Genomic DNA, 22186 nt, shown 5'->3' on the forward strand with positions numbered 1-22186 from the left:
ATGTGCCTGATTGTTTTGGGTTTATAATCCTTGTGTATTATTCATCAGACAGTGTAGCTACATCATCCAGTCTGGGCTGTTAAGGGGCTTCAACAGTCCATTCATGGAGAAAAAGAGAAAAGAGTCAGTAATCTAAGTCTGACCTCTGGAAGGCAAAGACAGGTTTGGTTATCTGTCCAAGGACTGGAGGGTGGCTCAAGCTAGTGTCAACTACATAATCCAAGAAGATCTTGCCTAGATGGCCTAGTCCCTAAACCCTCACTCTGGAGACCTTAACCACTGGCTGGCCACTCATGTAAAACCCACGTTTGGATAACACCTAAAGTTTGCTAGTCTCTTCTTGGTAGAGGAAGGAAAGTTGGATATTGAGCCATATTTTCTTGGTATGCTGGCACAGACATGTCCATTGAAAATAGCAAGAGGTTCTTGGTAGTATGTGTTGATCAGATATCTCCTATGATCAAGAGTGTCTTCAGTAATTGAGGGCTACACAGTGAATGGCAAGTTCTTTACCACATGGTAGTTTACCCTTTTGGGTAAAGATAGGATTAAAAAAAAAACAGAAAATAGAAAAATCAGCAAAAAGAAGTAAGCAAGACCAACTCTAAGTTTATAGGGCTGTTAAGAGTAGGAATCATCATATTAGAGTGAGTGTCTGATTCTTGTGCCTATTCTCAATGCTCTTTTCCTTCTGTTGGGTTGCCTTGTCCAGCCTTGATATGATAGGTTTTTTTTTTCTTTATCTCATTCTGTTTTATTTTGCATGTTTGGCTCTTATCTCTAGAAGCCTGTTCTTTTCTAATAGGAGACAGAACTCGTGTAGATCCAGAGAGAGGGGAGGTGGGGAATAAGTAGAAGGAGTAGATGGAGAGGAAAGTGTCATTAAGATATATTGTATGAGAAAAGAATATTATTTTCAATAAAAGAAAAAGGAAAAAAAAAAGAGTTAAGAATCAACCTATTAGCTCCTGGTCTTCTGGGTCAGGAATTCTGGGTTGCTGAGGTAGGTGTTCTTGGCTCAAGAATCTGGAAAGGTCACATCAGGATGCTGGTTGGATCTGCTGCTCAGCTATTCACATGGCTGATAAGTTGGAGGCTTCAGGCATTCTCCTGGCAGCTCTTTCTATGGGATCCCTTGAGCATCTTCACACTATGGCTGGCTCTCTCTAGAGTAAGAAATACATTAGTATAGTAGGAGCTACAACCTAGTTTTAGAGCATCCATGTTGCTGTTAGCAGATACATGTGTTAGCATGAGTCAGCATGAGAAGAAACTTATCCAGAACTGGAGACAAGGGTTACTAAGCCCATTTTGTTTGTTGCAGTTACAAAAATGGTGCTATAACAAATGAAACTTTATATCAGAATATTGCTAAAAAGTCAAGCCAAGCCTTTCACTGGGCTAAAATTACAGATGAGCACACATAATTAGTGGCCTTATACATGATTGTTTGGAATCTTGTTGTGAAATGATAATTTCTTTCTTATCAGGGCACTAAGTGTTCTATTTCTTTTTGTCTTTCTGCTACTGTTCTGATTTTCGTTGTGAGTCCTATTTTTCTCTTTTTTTTGGGGGGGGGGTAGTAAAGGGATGGGAGGGCAGGATATATGTAGCCCAGGTTGGTCTCAAATATTATATGTAGCTGAGGATGCTTTTGAGCTTTTGATCCTCCTGCCTCTAGCTTCCAAGTGCTGTGATTAAAGATGTGCCCTACCAAGCCTGATTTTATGTGGTGCTGGTGATTGAATCCAGGGCTTTATGTATGCCAACAAAGAAAGAACTCTGCCTAACCTGAGCTGCATCCCCAGCTAGAGAGTCATACATTTTTAGATGCAAAGAGAAACCTGTAGACCAGTTGCAGCGACAGCCCCTATATTCAAGTTCAGCTGAAAAGAGTGCTTCTTCTAAAATGAGGTCATCAAGTGGACACTTTTAAATTTGTCCAGTCTCTTAGATGTCCCACTTATATTTCTTAATTATATGGCTGTCCTAGAATATGTATGTTCTAAATAATACCAGCCTAGACTACAGCTGATTATTAGATAAGTGTTGAGCTTATGAGCTGAGACAAATGAGGGAAGCCTTTCTGTGGAGTCAGTAGATTGAGGGAAAGTCCTTCTCTCATAGAGAAAGCTTAAAGAAGGGTGCTATTGGGGTGGATCAGCAGGTAAAAATGCTTGCTGCCAAGCCCGATGACCTGAGTTTCATCTCTAACTGCCATCATGGAAGAAGAGAATCAATTCCCAAAAGTTGTTCTCTGACCTTCACATGCATGCTATGGTGTACATGGGACTGTGTGCATGCAGTGTGCATGTGAGTGTGTGTATGTTTGTGTGTGTGTGTGCACACTTACACACATGAACATAAATAAAAGATAATATATTTTAATTTAAAAAATGCTTAGAACAGGCTTCTCTACTGTGACTTCTATAAGTGAGCCAGCCAGTCAGTCAGTACTGAAGCTGACTCTGAAATAAATAAATACATACATACATACATACATGTGACGCGCCGCCTCGCAGATAAGGAGAACATGCCACACTCAGGATTCTTCTGACAGCAGTTTACTTGTTACAGCTCTTTTAGATGGTGTTACAGCTCTCTTAGATGGTAGTGGCGAAGGACCCCGAGCCCCAGAACCCACGGCTTATATAGAGTCCTGGGAGAACGTGCCGCATGCTCATTGGCTCCTTAAGTGATGCCTAATTAACATATTAGCTTTCATTGGTTCTTGGAGTGAGGCTTAATTAGCATATTAGTTTTTGCTCCTTGCGCATGCGCACACTCGGCTTGGCTCTGACTAAAACCAGAGCGCGGGAAGCCGGTGCACTTTCATTCATGGCTCTGTCAGAGCCGAGAAGCAGGGAGCCGGCGTGCCTTGCACATGCCTTGCCTTGCACGGGCTCACTTTACTTCACGGCTCCCTCACGGAGCCGCGCCATTGACAAATGGCGAATGCGGCTCCCAACACATACATACATACATACATACATACATACATACATACATACACATGTGTGTACTCTTGCATAGAAGAGAAGTTTCCAGGGAAGCACATCCTTGGTTCCTGTTTCCTGAGCCTAGCTGCATTCCACTTAGTCTACTTAGTCTACAGTCTGGCTGTCAACTGGCCCTTGGTCTCAGGAGCCAAGAAAGCAAAGTTTTACCTGAACTCATTTAGTCTTAGGTTCCTTTCATTTGGAACCAAGAGTGACAGGGGCAAGCTTTTATGTGGTGGTCTGATGAGCTTGGTTGTATGGAATTCATTTTAGGGGGATGAAGAAAATCAGCTAGCAAGAGAGCGGATGGAGAGCCATCTGAAGCTGAGTCTCAGAAGATAGACAGGTGGGACAGACAGGTGGTATACCAGAGCTTCTCTGCCGTGAGACTCGGATAGTAGAGATTCTAGTTCATGGGACTATTCACCTCCACCTTGGGAGGTCCAGTGACTCTTTCCTCCTTCTGTTTAGTACATATTCTAGACTAGACCTTACTCACAGGTTAAGGTCCAGAGGTCATTCTTGATCATTTTAGATTCTACATCCTAGTGTAGATAGGGGTCTGCTTTTCCCTTCCTTCACTGATCCCATCCCATATTTTGTGCCAAGGATGACACAGTGGATCTATGTCCTGGGGACCTGAGTGAGATGTTCAAATGAAGAATATATAGCAGTCAGGCACAATTTTTGGAGTAGGCCAGATCTGTCTGACCATGGACCTCTAAGGGTGTTCCCCGTGCAGTGGCTCAGCATTGTAGCTGTAGAGCAGAAAGGAATCCAGGTTGAGGCCCACCCACCTGCAGCATGCACCTTGGACTCCCCAGGAAATGGACAAACATTTGAAGTGTAAATGTGGTTCAGACCAGGGCAGTTTAAGTGCACACAAGATAAAATGTGCTTCCCTTGTGCTGTCACCATGTTCTGACATGCTGGGATGAGGGAAGCCACTGGCACAGGAGGCTGGCCTGTGAGAGTTGGATATTCAGAAGAAGGTCTTGCAATGAGTTGCCAGAGGTGGAAGGGTAACTACTTTATCTTTATACTGTCCTTTCCCTCCACTGGGTGGGAAGGGATGGAGGGACAGCCTCTGTAGTCAGTACATTCAAATAACCAGGGCCAGAGTGGGTGGACCTGGGTGTTTTTCCAGAAATGTCTGCTGAGAGTAGCACTGCTGACCAGGCATGTTACAGGCCTCTGCATCATCGGCTATAGAGTAGCTGACCACATCAATAATTATAGAAGCTGTAGGTAGCAGTTTCATAGTATGTCTGACTTCCATCTTTCTGCCAGTGCTAGAGAAAGTGGCACTAAGTCAGCCAAGGTGAATAAGAAACTAGTATAGACTCTGCCCGCCCTCTACTCCCCTAAAGACAAGGTCACACTGCATAGCCTTGGCTGGTTTGGAGTTAAATATGTAGACCAGGATGGCCTCAAACTCACAGAGATCCACCTGCCTTTGCCTTCTAAGTGCTAGAGTTAAAGGTATATGCTACCACATTCAGCTTAAATGCTGCTCTTGATCCAGAGTGGCCCTTTTGAGATTCTTTAAAAAAAGCATCTGAGGGAGAGGGACTTTTCCTGCTAGGACCTGTTTTCTCTGGCATTTTCTGATTTGATGATACAGTTTGGACAGGTTCAGAACATGAAATGGCAGGCTTATAAGCTGGGATGTCCAGTGATGTTGATTCTCTCTGCCAGTACAGATAGATGTCTAATCACGTGTTGGATGAACTCAGTAGAGCACTTTGCTCTGTGTGTTAGGGCAGTATCTGCTCCCCAAGGCTATCCTTTATTTGTCATAATTCATAGAGAAGCTGGTGAAATGCTGCCTCCCTTGTCTGCACCTGAGATGAGTGAGTATAAGAGGAGAAAGAGCATCTAAAGGCACTGAGCTCTGAGCAATGGGAAAGACTCAAGTAGACAGGAAAGGGGATGGTGAGCATGTCTTCTGCTGAGATAGGGAATGTGGCTTGCTACTCACTATGGTGAGAGGGACCACCTTCAAATGGAGTTCAAAGGACATTCCTTGCATTAGGTTTTCCTTTTCTTGTCTTTTATAAATTATGAGACAGGGTCTTACTTTGGAGACTTGACTGACTTAGAGATTCTTTTGCCTCAGCCTCCAAGTGCTGGAATTATGAGTTTATTCTCAGTACATAGCTATATCTCTTCCTTGAAGTCATCATCTGCCTGCCATTTTTGGATTCTGATCTGATTGGGAAATTCTAGGCTGTTGACACAAACTTCTGTTTGCTGCTTCAGTTTTCTGGCTGAGCTGTTACAAGTTGATTGAAGCTTTTCCCTACCACTTACAGGGATATTAGCAAAGAGGTGGTTTCTGGGTTGCTCCCAGCCTTGTGTCATGTGATCTCCCTTGAGCCCATTCTTCACAACATCTTCCTTTCTCTCTTTAGGTGGCCTCTCAATTCTTGTCCCCATGAGCCCCAGCCTGCATGGGGATCATTCTGGAGACAAGGTCTGTCACTCTAGGTGACTTAATCAGTGTGGAAAAACCAGCTGGCATCGTTCTGTTGGTTTTCTGCCTCCCAAAACTAATGCTTCTCAAGTGGTGGTAGCCTGCCACAGTCTTGTCAAAGAAGGGCCTTTTGATCCAGGAGTGGGAAGGCCTGTCCCCAAGTGCTCCCAGCTGCCTCCCTGTGGAGCTTTGTGCCCATCTGGCCTCTGCTAGGAGACAGCTGACCTGAGTGTGATGTTATTTTCTTTTTCAACGTGGCTTTTAGAACCCAGAGCAATAATATTTTCAGCTGGTCACTGAGCCTGATCAGTGAGTCCCAGACCTCTGTCTGGTTAAATAGAACTGCCTTCATAGGTGTATTTTGGGACAGGGAAAATTCAGTGTTCAGAGTGGGATTGAGTTACCACAAATGGTAGTCAGCCATTTGCGCAGGGACCTGGCCCTATAAAGCTCTGACTATGTCTATGTGCCAGACCACAGGGTGAGTCTTCCAGAAACACAGGATACTCTGCTCCCCCTGGAAAAGCAAGGGGGGTGGGGTGGCCTTAGTGTTGAATCTTTGTTGCTTACCAGCTTTGCTATATTTGAAGCTTGGAACCTCAGTGTTTTTTTCTGTATATTGGGAACAGTAATACCTAACATGTGCCATGTTGAACAAATCTGTCATCAGTGCTCTGTGGGGCGGGGGAGGGGAGAGAGAGAGAGAGAGAGAGAGAGAGAGAGAGAGAGAGAGAGAGAGAGAGAGAGAGAGAGAGGAGGTAGAATGAGCATGTGTGTAGATATCCGAACTTTAGGGGGATTGTTAGGAGAAGAAGGTAACAGGAAGAAGTAAAAAAGAGCTAACTCCTCTCCTTAAAGCATCTCAGAAAGTCATCAGTCAAATCAGTTCACCATGAAAGTTTCAAGCCTCCTTTTGCTGGTGAGGAGAGATATGCTGTGGCCTGTTGGCAGAGTGGGAATCAGAGCCTACGGGACCAGTCCTTACTCTGCTGCTACTGGTTATGGGAACTTGGGCAATTTCTTTGCCTCTCTGAGCCTCAGTTCTAGCCTGTAAAATAAATGGTTGAATTCCTTCTAGAGCTACCACACCCATAGTCCAAAGGGTCATAGGCTTCATGTTTTTACATTGGAGAGTTTTGACTCTTGGCTCTTTCATTATAAGAGGGGCAGTTCAAGGGAAGGGAACTTGCTTGCTTTGGAAAGAAATGTGTTGTTCACTCTGGCCTTTCCACATGCTTCCTGGCCCCTTTTTATGTGTTTGTCATGAGGGTCTTTTGGGAGGTATAAGGGGACCAGAACTTAGATTCTGAGCTGTGAGCTGCCTTCAATTTGGCAAGGAGGACCTAGTATCTACTGTGCCATTGAACACCTGTAAAAGTACAGACCTGTCTATATTGATCATTTCTCATGCCTTTTGGGGCTGTACTTTGGTGTTGAGGCCTAACAAATTTTCAGATGGTGGGTTTTGAAGTGGTTAAGTACCATCTGAAATTAGTTGATTTGACTTAATGAGAAAGACAAACTCACTGAAGCTTCTTGTTACACATAAGACCTTTCATCTACTTAGCAAAGGCATTGAATGAGTAAAGGAATCCATCTTGGCTCAAAGAAAATGTAAAACCTTTATTGGGGGAGCAGATTTCCTGGCTTGACCAGTATCCTAAATGTTTTACTGGTGTCATGAAAGAGTTCTGAATGTAAAGGTCAGAGCCACCTCTGGCTTCATGACTCTGAGCATGTGGCTTCCCACTACTGAAGAGTGTAGAATGGTACCTTCTGACTCTCTGGTTCCTGATCTGTCAAGATTTGATAGATTCAGATTCATACTGTTACTACCATGAACTTCACAATGCCTTCTCTACCATAATAAAATATATTCTTTAAAACTCCAAGCTAGAATAAACTCTTTATTTATTAATTTGCTTCTGAATTTTGTTATGGCAACAAAGAAAGTAACAAAAAACAAAAAATTAGTATTGAGAAAAGGGATCATTACTATGATAGAACTAACCATTTGGTTCATAGGCCTTCAGATATAGTTGGCAGAAAGCACATAGAATTTGGAACTGTAGGTTAAAATGATGTAAGCAGAGCTTAATGGGCCATTCTAATGGGATTGTGAAGTTCTAAGTCCTGGTAGAAATATAGATAGTAAAGGCTACATTCACAGTATCAGAGAGAAGCAAATTCTAGGGGGAATTGGACTAGACGCCACTCATATTATATCCTGACAAAGAATTTTGCTACGTTCTACCTATGTCTGAAATTAAATCCTAAAGTAATGGACTAATATCTTTAGTGGAAGAAATTTCCAAACAATATAGTCAGACTGTGGCCTAGTTTTTGCTCTATTCTTTTAGTTTGATTTACAGTAAGATTTCTGAGCAAAAAGTAGAAGAGAAAGATAAGAAAAATATTAAAACTGGTGAGGAATAGGATGTGGGTATTCTTAAAGTTGCAGACAGGGTGGCATAGAAAAAGCCAAGAGTAAAAGTAGCTATAATTGCTAGAGTGATTAGCATTATGAAGCACAGGAACAATAGGAAAGATGTCTTGAGAGTGAAATCTCACTCTTTGAAGGTTCCAGGACATAAAAATGCAAATTAATTTGAAAGTAGAGTGTAGGCCATGTGTGAGGGGGTAGGTGAGATTATAAAGCTTCTAAGGCACCCTACTATTTTTTCCCAGATTCTCTGAGTAGACATTCAGAGACCCAATGTCTTTTTAGCTGTACTAAAAGGGGTCCTGGATGCATCCTGAGCTAGTAAAAGAATCTAACATCATCATTCACCTGTTGCTAACTTTGTAGTTATCCTGAATGCGAGAGTTACAATGTCATGGATGGTTGTACCAATGTTCTGGGAAAAGCCAATGAGACCAGGAAATGTATGACAATTCATAGTCCCTGCAGGGATTGACGTGTGTTATAGTTGACAGGGCTATAGAAGTAGTACTGACCAAATCTGTTGAAGCTTACACTTTACCATAAACCCTAGATGCTGGGCATGGAGCTATAGAGTCTGGTGTTTGCTGTGCTACACTTCATTCTTGCTTTGGTTCATTCATCTTGCTTTTCTCTTGTTCCTCCCTTTTGGAGTGGGTATGCTTACTTTGCCACTACATATTCGAAGAATGTAACTTGTTTTCAATTGCTATAGGGACCACAGCTAAGAGTATGCCTTAGGTTTCACAGATCTCAGAAAAGATTTTAGACTTTTGAACATTTTTGGGACCATAAAAACTAAGAAGACTCTTAAAGTCGTGTTGGATATATTTTGCTTTATGAGAAAACCTTGAGCCTATGGGGCCAAGGACAGAATGTTTGGTTTGGGTGTCAAATGTTTCTAGTCTCATGTGTTGAGTACTTTGTCCCTAGTGTGGTGATTTTGGTAGTGGTGGTGGTTATAGAACCTTTGGGATATAGAAGTTAGACCCCATGGCTGACATGGTGCTCTAGAGGCAAGCCTCACAGGTTACACCCTCATTTTACTTTCAGCTTCAGTGTTCTTCCTGATCTAACAAAATGTGACTAGCCTGGGTCCCCATTCCTGCTGCCATGAACTCCATCATGGCTCCTCCACCATGATGAACTATACCAGTGATGCTCAACCTTCCTAATGCTTTGATACATTTCCTCATGTTGTGGTAACCCCTAATCATACAATTATTTTGTTGCTACTTCATAACTGTAATTTTGCTACTGTTCAGAATATCTGATATGCAACCCCCTCCCAAGAGTTGTGACCCACAGGTTAAAAACCTGTCACTTAAAACCATAAACCCATTTTCCCTTAAAAATAAATAAATTTGTAGCAGAAATCTGTTGGGCTCACAGTTTCAGAGGTTTCAGTTCATGGATGGGTGAATCCATTCCTATGGAGAGTAGACTATCTTTGTTGGACTTTGGGCTCACTGGCCAGGCTTTCCTTTCTCTATGCCACAGTTTCCTATTCTGGTGAAGGAGCGGGTTGGTCAGGTGGTTCTCAAGAGATTTCAAGGCTCCATAATTATTCCAACGTCAGCAGCAAAACTGTTGTGGTTTTTTTTTTCCTTCTGTTTTAGGCAGAATATGAAGTTACTCCAGATGAAAACCTTGGGGCAAAGGGGAAGGAAATAATGACCAAGTACCTCACTCCAAAGGTAAGAATCCTCCTAAACTTATCATTGGGAGGAATGGGAAGTCCTGTCTAGGAATGTGGCTTCCTGTGGTTTCCAGAGTGCCATTGTTTCCATTTTCACTTAGACATGCCTCAGCCAGAAGTAGATAGTCCAGGAGAGAACCAACACAGGGTAGGAAACCTGGTCCCTTCTAAGTATCTTCTCACTGCCCACATATTTAGACAGGAAGGTGAGTGTCTCACTAAAATTGGAGTTGGAAGTGCACAGAAGAAAGGACTCGGTAAGAAGTAGTTCTAGTAAGATAATAATGAGGAGCATGGCCAGGAATGACCAGGAGGAAGAGGTAGATCAAGCAAATTGGAACTGGAGCATCGGTGAAAAATTTGAGAGAATGTGGGGGATTTTGAGGTTCTAGAGAATACTCAAGGTCAAAAGTCTACCTTGATCTTAACACCTATCTAGTTATTGAAGGAACTTGAATGGCACTGCCCCACAGACTAGGGAACCTGAGTTTTCTAGTATCTGCTTCCGTTTGACACAACATTGTCTTGAGACTCGTAATTGGTCAGTGTTGAGACTAAATCATGGTTGAGAACATTCATCTCTGTTGTTCTGATCAAGGCTCGCAGAACATTGTGGAAGAAAGAATGGAAAGAATTTATCCAAGGGAAGGGTTGAAATGTTATGGAGTGCACTGTCTTTTAGGCATGACATGTCGACATAGTTGTTGGACTCTTTTGTTTGTTTGTGTTTGTTTGATTGTTTGTTTGAAACAGGGTTTCTCTGTGCAGCCCCAGATGTCCTGGAACTTGCTCTATAGACTAGACCTGGCCTGGAACTCAACAGAGATCTGCTTGCCTCTGCCTCTCAAGTGCTAGGATTAAAAGTGTATGCCTGGCAGTTCTTAGACTCTTGAACTCACATTTGCACTGTAGTTACCTACACAAGATCTGCAATAAGACTGAGACCAACATGGATGAGGGAGGGCTCATGGAGTCTTACTTACTCCTCCCTGAATATCTATAGCCAGTTAATGGTTGTTGGGTGAGGTAGAGACACCTTCACCCATGTTCCTGTAAGCAATCTTATTGAAACTCTTCTGGTGAGGTCAGAGGGGAAGATGGTCTTAGAAACACCTCCTTCTCCACCCCCATACCTCTATGACTTTTGTTTGTTTGCTTTTGGTGACAAAAATCTCAGATGTTCCAGGCTAGGCATGCACAGTGCTACATGCCATGTGTAGAGGTTAGAGGAGAACTTTAATGAATCGGTTCTCTCTTTCCATCATGTGGAACCTGGCACTCAAACTCAGGACACCAGGCTTTGTGGGAAGCAACTTTATACACTGAGCCAACTCACCAACCCTCAAATATTTAATCCTCCTCAGCATCTGACTGTTTAGGGTTATAGACAACTATGTGCAACTATGACCAGTTTTAGTTTCCCCATTGGACTCACCTGGTACAGACCATCAACACTAGAGGTGAGAGATATCTTTGTGAGCAGTTCCTTACTCCCTGGGGCCATTGATCATCCTGTTCTGGCCCCTAGACTTTCCCTAGATGGATGTCCCAGGTTACTGATAGAGTAAGTCACCACACTTGCAGGACAAAGTCCTAGCCACCATTCTTTCCCAATACTTACTACTTGTTCTCAAGCAGGTATGTTCATCCATGACTACAGTTGTCATGGCCATGTCCTTTCCATTCCAGCCAAATATGTGACCTTTATCAGTCTGCTCCTCCAAATGCCTACTGACTGGCCACTTCTGACATATAACAGATCTCATTTTCTTGTTTCTGTCCTGGCTCTTCCCCTTTGTTTCTATCCTAATAATAAATACATGTCTATTTATGGGCCTACAGGCATCATTTTTCAAAACTGGCAGAATTAATGCTGGTAATATACCTTAAACTACAATTTGCTCAGCCTGCTCTGGCCAATGTGTACTTTCATCTGTGAGTCTTCCATCTGTGAGCCGTTAAGTAGCACTACCTTGTCTCATTCCACTAATGCTATCCCTGTCAGTATGAAAGTGGTTCATCCTGTTGACCCATAGTCATGGCATATGAAGCAGCTGAAGGTGGCTGCATTTCTGGTCCAGCCACCATGTAAAACACAGAAAGCTGAGTGTGAACAGATGTCTTAAGTCTAGAGGCAGTGCTTCTAAGGGGAGAAAGTATCCTGAGGGATGATTGTGGCAAAGCTCCCTGGCTGAGCTCCTAGTGTGCCGGTCTTCTAGGTTGCTAATAGGACAGCCAGGGTCATGATGCCAGCCCATGGAGTTTTTACCACCATATACCAAAGCATCTTCCTACTACAAGTGTACTAGGCCTGGTCAAGCTCTCCATCTGTACTACAAATGAGGCTGCTACCTACATGTGGCTTTCCAGAACAAGGAAAGCTGAGGAGTATTTTTACTTGCTATTTCAAGCATTAGTTCACAGTCCTTGTTATTGCTATAGATACTCCATCCTGCAGCTGAGGAAGGGGACGCTTGCCAGCTGTCACCTCCCAGGCCACACAGCTAGAAAGTATCAAGGCCAGAACTTGAGCCCAGTCTGGGTGATCCTGGAGTTCTAGATCTTTCATTTGGAGCATCATTTATCAGTCCTCAACCCTAATCACCTGGTGAGGGTAGAGTGTTTGCTTTGCACAAAAGGCAGTTGGCTCTGTGGCCTGTCTCAGTGTGTGGAGTCAAAAAGCACTGCAACTGCTCCTCTCTCACCTTGCTGCCCTTTCTCTTCCCTCAGTATAGCATCTTTGTCAGAAGACTCATCTGAGCCCTTCAGGTTCCCTACCTCTGTGCTGCCTTGTCTCCTAGAGGCATGAGGCCTAGATTCCCTCATCAACTCAGATGGGTTTGAAAGTGCCTTGATGCCTGCCAACATTTTTTCCTTAACTACTCCTCAGTTTCTGAAATTTAAACCATACCATCTGCTGCAGTTCAGGGGCCCAGGGAAGGCCATCCCCGGGGTTGAGTGTTTTTCTACAATAAATTTTGAACTGCCTTCTCAGCCTTTACTGAAGGAGCTTTTTCAAAAGCCTGCTTCACTTCTCAGTGGTGCAGAGACCCTGGTTCAGGATGAACAAAAGGCTGGGTGGGAGCCTGTGCTAGAAGCTGATAGCTTCATTGAAGCCCCAGAGCCAATGCCTCCCAAACTAAATCATCCTTATCCTAGGGCTTTACTCAAAATGCAACTATCCCCATCCATTCCAGACCCATCCTGATGTGCAGCTTCATTGGTCTTTGTCCCTGCTATTTTAAGAATGATGCTCTCTGCTCCCACCTCTGTCACCCTTGTGTCTACATTTGTTTAGTTCTAATGCCTTCCAGTACCTAAGGCCACCTTTACCACTAGCCAGTCCATTGCTCTGATCTGGTGCTGAGTAACCTATTCTTTTGTTGGGCTTCTCTGCCTTACTGTGGGATTCTAAGAAGCCAAGTTGTATGATCAGTTGTCTGATAAAAGTCAATACTATGTAGAAAGTTCTAGAGCCCAGTTGAAAATCAGTTAAATGTTTATGATGGTAGTAGTGTTAGAACTCATACAAGGAAGTTTGTCTTAAGAAGCTGTGAGCCCAGCCAGTGAACTAGGAGAACTTCTAGAAGGCCATGATACCAAAGCAGATCCGAAAGGAGGAATAGGAAACCTGGTACTGAAGAATGGAATGGAGAAGAATGTTTCATGGTTTCTGTGAGCACCAGACACACTAGTGGTACACAGTCATAGATGCAGGCAAAACACTCACACATTTAAAATGAAAATGAAATAAATTATATTAGACCATGTAACCATCATTTGAAAGTTCTGGTTTATCTGCATATTTGTCAGTACTTCTTTTTTCCCCTCCCCCCTTTATCCCTCCACCTCTTCGCTCTGTGTGCGGAGGCGGGGGTGATGAACAAATGAGTCAATAGAACTAATGAGACATATTTGTGTGACTACATTGTATTCTATAGGTTGATTTTAGGTGTCTTCCAATATTGCTCTCCACCTTATTTTTTGAGACAGTCTTTCATTGAACCTGGAGTTCACCATTTTTGGCTAGATTGGCTGGCTAGCAAGCCCTGAGATCTTCCTGTCTCTCCTTCCTCAGTGCTGGAGTTACAGGGTCACCATCATGCCCAGATTTTATGTGGGTCCTGGGGATCTGAACTCAAGTCCTGATGCTTACACAGATGCAGTAAGTACTTTACCCATTGACCCATCTCCTCAGCCTTCAGTTTTTTGTCTTTTTTTTCAACCTTAGTGGGTATGAGGTGGTTTTTTGGTATGATTTTTATTTGCATTTCCCTGGTCACTAATAATGTTTCATCTTTTCCTGTGCTTATTGGCCATCTGTATATTTTCTTTGAAAAGGGTCTATTAAAATCCTTTGCCCATTTTAAAAGCTAGTTGTTTGTCTTTTTGCTGTTAACTTATAAGAATTCTTTTTATTGTTGGGTTTGGGGTGGAAGCCAAGAAAACTCACTTTAGATATGGAAACTTAAAAATGAAAACTTTATTTTCTGAGCACTCAGGGAGGTAGCCAGTTCAAGATCTGAACTGCATCCCCAAAGGGAGATTGTACAACATTTTTATAAGATGGAAACACAAAGCAAGGGGCAGTGGAGCAGGTTGTTGCATTGACCAATCATATTTTGATACAAGGGTTGATTTTAGGTATCTTCCAATATTGCTCTCCACCTTATTTTTTGAGACAGAGTCTTTCACTGAACCTGAAGTTCACCATTTTTTGGCTAGATTGGCTGGCTAAATAAGGTAATTAACACTGGTGACTGGGCCTTATCCTGGTCATCTGGTTTCAGGGTCCTTGATTGAGATTTTTGTAGTCAGGTCTCCTCCTGGACTCTGGCTCAGAATTTTAGAATGATAAGGAAACAAAGGAGTGTGCAAGCTACACTTAGTCAATTAAGTCAAGACAAGCAACACATTTATGACTTGTGTGCCTTAGTTTAGATAATGGGATATCTGCATCTTTTCTCTTTACAGCCTTTACTGGTTAACAGACAAAATGAAACATCTGAAAGAAACAAGATAGGAGTTCAGTTCTGGGGCATGGGAACATGAACTCAGTTTTGATCCTGCCAGTAAGGTGGAACTTGTACCTAAGATGGCTGAACTCTGGAAACTACCTCCTAATAGTATGTTCTAGATATAATTCTTGTCTCAAATATATGTTTTGAAACTATTTTCTCCATTGTGGGCCTCATCTTTTTACTTTCTTGATAGAATCATTTGAGACATTTACAATGTTTTGAAGAAATGCATACTTCATTCCTGTTACTTATTTTCAAATAGCTTGTGCTTGCCTTGCCTTATGTCTAAGAAGTCCTATGTTCCTCTGAAAACAGGATGTGTGTAGAGACAAAATGAGTAAATCAAGGTGTACTTATCTCGAAAGCTATTCCTCTTCTGGAGCACCAAAGCCTTGATGACTGTCAGAAAGATCAGGAACAGGCCTGGCTCTTCATAACAGCCTTTAGGTCCCTTGGAGTACAGCATTGCACTGCACTGACTTATTCCAGTTGTGGATCTTCCCAGCAACTCTCAAAGAGGACATTCATGCATCCACTTTACAGACCTGGCAGCTAAGGTCTAAAAAGAGAAGCTAGCTCAGGATTGAGCCTTGAGTAACTTGCCTAAGCAGGGTTATCTGTAGGGCATTTTTCTATGGCTCATTTTAACTAGGCTCACAAACCATTGTGCTAAGTCTGCATTATTGAAATCTTAATGACTAAGGCTTGGCAGGTGGTTCCCACTTAAGTTGTAATTTTGCTGATAAGTATTAGTGGATCTATATGAGGCTTAATGCTGGGGCATTGATGACCCCTGCCCCCAAACTCCCAACACACATACACACAATCACTGACCATACGCAACTTAGAGGAAAGTGTCTGGTTTATACTTCCAGATCATAGTCTGTGTTAGAGCAGGAACTTAAGGCCTGTATGGGGTTCTTCCTAAACAGGAAGGGTGGACAGGTGGGATGAGCAGATTGACATGAACCACTGTAGTATTACTCTTTGGGATGCTGGGAATGCCCAGCCCAGGTAGTATTTGGAGTTTATTTTTGGCCAGAGGTCCTCAGGCAGGATGTTGTTCTCAGTGCCCTATAGAGACATAGGGCTGCCTCTTTGTTTCCATAGACAATGACAGGGTAAAACAGGGAAGTTTGTTCTTGTTATGAGGGAAGCAACCTGTCAGTCTACTTTTTCACAAAAGAAATTTTTCCCTGATGTTTGGCTCTTTGAGAAAACAGCCACCTTTGAAAAAAAGAAAAGGAATAATATGAAAAAAAACTTTGATTCCATTCATTTCTTTCTTATTCATTGCACTATCTCATTGGTACCTTTTTCTACCCCACACATTGCACCAGGATGTTGAGCAAGGCACCTCAGGCTGGTTCTCAGCTCTGGCCTTAGGGCAGTCAGCTAGCTTTGCTAGTCAGGATGGACAGAAGACAAGCCCTGCTAACTTCCAAGCCCTGGAGCCTGTATCAGTAACTTTTGCATCCCTGTTATCAAATGCATGGCAGAAAAAGGTTTATTTTGGATCATGGTTTTAGGGAGTTTCAAAGTTCACACAGCAGGGAAGGCATGACAAAGCAGCTTCATCTGTAGTAGCAGAACCTTGAGGTGTATTCTAGTTTCTTTTCTGTTTCTTGATAGAATACTCTTACCAAAAGCAGGGGAAGAAAGGGTTTCTTAGGTTTATACTTTGAGGTCTCATCATTGAGGGAAGTTGGGGTAGGAGCTCAAGCAGAACTCTGAAACAGAGACTATGGAGGAATGCTTCTTGCTGGCTTTCTCTTTGGTCTACTTAGACTCATGACAACCCAGGATTAGTTGCTTAGGGAATGGCACTTACTGCCCATAGTGGTCAGGCCCTCCCATATCAATTAACAGTCAAAAAAATTCCTCATGTGGTGGAAGACCAGGAAACAAGGAGTGCAGGCTGGCACCAGAGCATAGGTATAACCTTCAAAGGCTCTTATGACCTACTGTCTTTATCTAGGCTCTACCCTCTAAAACTTCCACAGCTTTCAGAATACTTCTCAAGCTACATACCAAGTATTCAAAACATTAAACCTTTGAGGACATTTCAGATTCAAACCAGAGCACCATCTTATTTAGTCATCTGAGTATGGAATGAAGGGAATGAGTGCAACATTAGACTCAATACTATCAGCTTTCATAGATACCATGTTTGCAGACCATGAATCCAATGATAAAAAACATTTTTTTGAGTTAAGTCATGTTTTAACTGAATGAGCTGTAAAGTAAACCATTATGCATATGTCACAGAGATAACTGGAAAGTAAAGCTCTGAATTCGATGAACCTTTCTTACTGTGTGGAGATTAGTATCTGTCAGAGGTGAGCTAGTGGCGTACTAACACACTGTTGAGACTTGCTGTATGAGGCTTGAAAGAGAATTGAACAGGATAAACTTTTCTCCAAGTGCCTCAATGTCATTTGCCACTTTGGTTCTCCTAAAACCATTAATTATCTTTAGAAATGCTCTCTGCTCCCTAGCTAGTGATGCACTATGAGATGCTGGCTTGATGGAAATGAAAATAGTAGGGCCTGAAACAAGGATTCCTGGACCGGGTGACACAACCTTGGTGGAGGTACTATAGAATCCACTGACCCATTTGTATTAGATATGCTTCCTGTTATTGTGACCAGTTTCTGGTAGAAACAACTTCACGAAGGAAATATTTATCTTGGCTCAATGTTTTAGAGGGTTTGGTCCATGGTTGCTCAGCCACATGTGTTGGGGCAAGAGCATCATGGTGGTGGGAGTATGTAGCTCTTCCCCTCACCTCATGGTGGACAGGAAGCAACAGGAAGGACCAGGGAAAGTTATAGCCTACAAAAAAAAAAAAATACTCTTAGCATCCAACTTCATCTTACCAGACTCACCCTCCTACAGTTCCCCCACCACCTGGCAGACTGTTTAAATACTGAATCCACCAACTGATGAATCCTTAGGTTAGAGCCCTCATGGTCCAATTGTTTCTGGAAAAACCTTCACAAAAACACCCAGAAGTATGCTTTGCTGATTTTTCTATGCATTTCCCAATCTTGTCAAGTTGACCTTCAATATTAGCTATCACACCAACCTGTGGTCTCCAGGGCAACCAAGGGCATGGAAATTACTTCCACAAAAGTACTCTGTCCATCCTCTTTGCAGACCTTGGACTCTACTGTCCCTAATCCTGGCTTTTCTCCTCCACTGAGATTATTGGTTCTTGTCTCCAAGCAACAGGAATTGATCTTCATGCTGTTATCAATGCATATAATGAGCTCAGAGTCCACCTTTGCCTGTCCAGGTGACTGTGTAGGGTGTAAAGGTTGGGGAGCCATATGCCATGCTTTTCAACTTCTTGCCACAGTACTGGGATGAAACTTGAGAATGAAATGATTAGAAAGCATGGTTGAGGTTGGGACTTTTGAGGTCCTTTTCTACCCAAGTGCTAAGCTGCTCTGGTCTGCACCCCACATTTGGGGCCAGATGTCCCAGCCCACACTGCCCCACGCTTGAGCACCAAGTGACCTGGTCCATTCAGGTCAGTCAACAGGGTCTAGCAAGAGAGAGAGTGGGGATGGAGGAGCAAGAGATGCGAAGAATGGAGACAAGACAGAGAGTCTGATCAAGTCCTCTTTATTGAAAGGAAATCCTAGGTCTATATAAGCACAAGCAGGGGAATGCAGCTGAAGAAACTTTACCACATGTGCCTTACAGCTGGGGGCATTAAACAACAAAACAAGATATGTGAGAAAAACAATATGTTTATCAGAGTGTGCTCAGCTATTGTAGGCTGTTGAAAACAAGTCTCTTGTCAGGGTATATGGCCTGAGATGGCTGCAAAGATGATAGACGCTTTCTGCTAGGAGTTGGCTCCCAACACTAAGCAGGCTAAGTTCTGCCTAGCTTCCAGGATCAGATGGGATTGGGCATTTTATTAGTTATGGGATTTCAAACAACTAGAGTTCCAAGAAGCCCCAGTGTGGGTAGGCTTCTTCCTATTTCATTTTGGGTTAAACAGAGAAGAATTTAGAAGGCATTAAGCCATGTTTGTATTCACTAGGTATCCTGAGACAAAAGAAAGGGGATAATATTATGTATTGGTCAACTACTGCATGCCTGGAGCCTCACATTCCAAATTTCCCTGATACATCAGGATAATTCTCTGAAGTGAAGAGAAATAGGTCACCCAGGATGGGTCACACTTCCCCAAGGAACCTTAGGGCCTGTTGAACAGAGTCATGGCACTATTCCATCTCCTGATTTCTAGTGTACAGACAAAGAAGATCTTTGTCCCACTCCCTGGGCTCTGACTGCAAGAATAGTTAGAGTTCCATGGAACTCAGTTTGAAAATTACTGAGTTAAGCCAGTTTATTCATTTCCTACATTAAGAAACTGAGGCCCAGACAAGGACTGTATTTCCTTGGTCACATAACTTGAAAGAGGAGACTGGAATGTCCTTTCCAATACCCTGGGCTGGTCCCTTGACTTTGTTTTCATTTTCTACCATAGCTGGGCCCAGATTCCTCCCAGGCTGCTCCTAATTGGGCCAGTAAGTGTCTAAATGCTGAGCCATGTGTAATGCCTGAGCTCATTAGAGGGTGTGGCTGGCGCCAAACCATCCACACTTACAATTTGAATTATTATCTCTTATACTTCCTTACCAAAAGCAGGTTTTCATGTTGGATATGGTAGGGGAAAAAGCATTAATTACTGTACACCACATGAGAATTTTTGCTTTTAGATCATTCCAACATCCTTATTATTCTAAATGAAAAGTAACAATTGTCTCAATTTTACCCTGGGCCACATTTTTTTTTTTTTGTAAAAATGAAGAAGGGAAAACCATAAACAGGGACTCAAATAGATATGTGTCTGAAAATTTCATATAGCATCATTTATAACTAGACTAGATCCCAAGTGTCCATCAACATATGAATGAATAGGCAAAGCACTGTATATATATCCAGTTGCATATTTAATTCCATCAAGTTCTGATACATGCTATAGCATGAATGAAACTTAACATTGAGCTAAGTGAAAGGTGGGAAATATAACTCATGAGTTCCCTGGGATAAATACATTTTAAAAGTGTGTGTGTGTGTGTGTGTGTGTGTGTGTGTGTGTGTGTATACACCCCATGGGAGTCAGTGTACTACTTTTACCATGTGGGTCCCAGGGATTGAATTTAACTTGCAGCTTTGGTGGCAGGTGTCTTTAGCTGCTGAACCATCTGACCAGCCCGTGATAGGCAAACTTACAGAGAGTAGATTCAAGTTTTCTAGGGCCTGGAAGAAAGAATGGAGAGTGAATTAATGAATACATAATGGCTACAGTTTATGCTTAGAGTGTCAATTTTTTAGGAAAATATGTTGGGAAGGTGAACTCAGCAGCACTGAATAGTACACTTAAAATGATTAAAGCGTCATATTCATGCTTTGCCATGTAAGAGTAAAAAAGGAAAAAAGTAAGACTGAGACTGGCATGTGACCTCACTCACTCAGATCTAGAGTCTCTGGTCTTTCCACTTTGTAGTCTTCTCAGAATTCAGCCTAGGACAAAATTGTCTTCTGAATCAGTTTCTCACAGCAAGATCATGCAGCCATTTTTCCTTTCTTGTGACCTTTCAGGTCAGAAAATTAGACATTTGTTTGATACCTATAGAGCCAGCCCTGCCTCAGACCTCCTTTTTTATCTGTGTTTTTCCTGCTCAGAATTGTATTTTGGGTGTCTGCAGTCAGAGACTAGCCATAGGCTTCCTGGGCATTCCTGCCCCAGCTGTCTTGGGTGGGCAGGACACTGGTTCCAGGAGTACTTGTACTTGGTTGACTCCCTGTATATCCCATCTTCCCACCCCCATCTTTGGGCCTTGGGCACAGACATGACATCCTACAGGCATAGGAATTCTCATCCCTCCTTTGTCTCTAACATCTATAGATTAAGATCTTTACTAGAGAAAAATCTAGTCCACTTTTAGATGGAGACTAGATTTCGAGCTATGAACAGGAGAGCAGTGAATATTCTAGAAGACATAAAACCGACTGGCTGTGTTCTCACCTCTCACACACAAAGCTTAAGGGACTCTCTGTAGGAACATTCTGCACTTCAGCCCATTGGAACCAGAGTGCCAATTGCCAAGAACCTGCTTGTGATGGCATTGACTCATGCAGAACAAAGCTGGCTGGATGTAAACCATAAAGAAGAACCCCTTCTGCTCCAGCAACTTCTCTGGGGCTGCAGGCCCCACATGCAAAGCCTGTGTAAACATTTCTGGTTGCACACTTTGGTTCACAGGTCACAACTGGGGATTATCAAATTGACAGAGCTCAGCTGGCCTCTTATTCCATGTCTGGGCACACTGCATTTTTGTTAATTACCCTCTTTTGCTTCTGACGTAAAGGGTCATGGTCTGGGTCAGTGTCACTGTGATTTCCTTTTCTTCTCATTAGAGCTATCCAGCTCCCAGCGCCAATGGTTAAATTCCAGTGCTGTTTAAAATGTTCTGTCTCTCTTCCCATTGCTCAAGAGTCTTTCATCCTGATTTCTGTGAAGCCACTTGAAAAGCCAAGAAAATGTGATCTCTTGAGCCCAGTGAGTGTTCTCCCTCTAAGACCATGGCTATTTCTCAAGGGTTCTGTGATTCTACTTTGCTGACCCAAAGGGACACCTAGGTCCCTGTAGCCAAGTCATAGGGACTTGCTCCAAGCTCTTCTTTGCCTTCACTTTATCACCTGCTGTCAGTCAGGGTTCTTGTAGGCTGTCTTATTCTCTGAAAGTTGTCCAGAAATATATCAGTTTTGCCCTAAGAGAAAATTGAATTCTTCCAGAATTTTTCTTTCAGTTTTCCTTGAAGACTTCCCAGAGCACAAACACTAGAAATGGAAAGATGAAGGGACCTCTTTATTGCCTAGTTAGTTCATTCATCTTTGGGCATGGTCATACCTTGCCTCAGCTGTACAGCACCATCTGTAGTTCTTCCTGGAGACCAAGAGGCTGCCTACAGTTAGCCACCCACAGTCCTCATTGGTTTGTAACTACTTCTGCTGGCCAATTGAGTTAACTTTAAGTTACTGTGCTAAGTCCTGTGGCATGTATTCAGGTTAGACCCTCGGGGAGCCAACTCGGCTCAGACCCCAGCTAGAGGAGTGTCTGAATGATCACACAATGTCCTTTACCTCTGCTTATTCTTGGAGTAACAGGATCTTCAGCTGTCCTTAGGGTCACTACTTAAGAGTTCACCACTCAGAGGGTTACCAGAGTAGTGGCTATATGCTTGCATTTTGAAGGAATTGTGGGCCTCATAGGGAATGATGTTACTTCCAAACCAGAGTCAGAGTGTTTCCTATGTGCCACCCCAACCTGTGGGCCATGGGCACAGGTATGACTGATGGGGTGAGGAGTTCTAGTTGAATTCCTTTCATCTTAGAAGATTGCTACTCCTCATTCATCATCAATGTTCATAGATTAAAATCTTCACTGAAGTTGCTGGGCATGGTGACACATGTCTTTTATCCCAGCACAGAGACAGGTGAATCTCTATTGAGGCCAGTCAG

The 22186-nt window shown here is 42.9% G+C and overlaps 1 protein-coding gene across 2 annotated transcripts in view; it reads left to right on the forward strand.

Moving 5' to 3' along the window:
* The window catches only part of Grk5 (G protein-coupled receptor kinase 5), a 175584-nt gene that overhangs the window by 122576 nt on the left and 30822 nt on the right, over positions 1-22186 (forward strand). Inside the window, exon 4 of one of the 2 annotated variants that reach the window (XM_028773140.1) lies at positions 9538-9615. The exons of the other annotated variant lie outside the window; for it this stretch is intronic. Coding sequence (XP_028628973.1) covers positions 9538-9615 — 78 coding nt within the window. The remainder of the gene's footprint in view (positions 1-9537; positions 9616-22186) is intronic. 2 annotated transcript variants of the gene reach the window in all.

The sequence above is a fragment of the Grammomys surdaster genome, unplaced genomic scaffold, assembly GCF_004785775.1.
Source record: "Grammomys surdaster isolate TR1022 unplaced genomic scaffold, NIH_TR_1.0 66, whole genome shotgun sequence".
NCBI classification, from domain to species: domain Eukaryota; kingdom Metazoa; phylum Chordata; class Mammalia; order Rodentia; family Muridae; genus Grammomys; species Grammomys surdaster.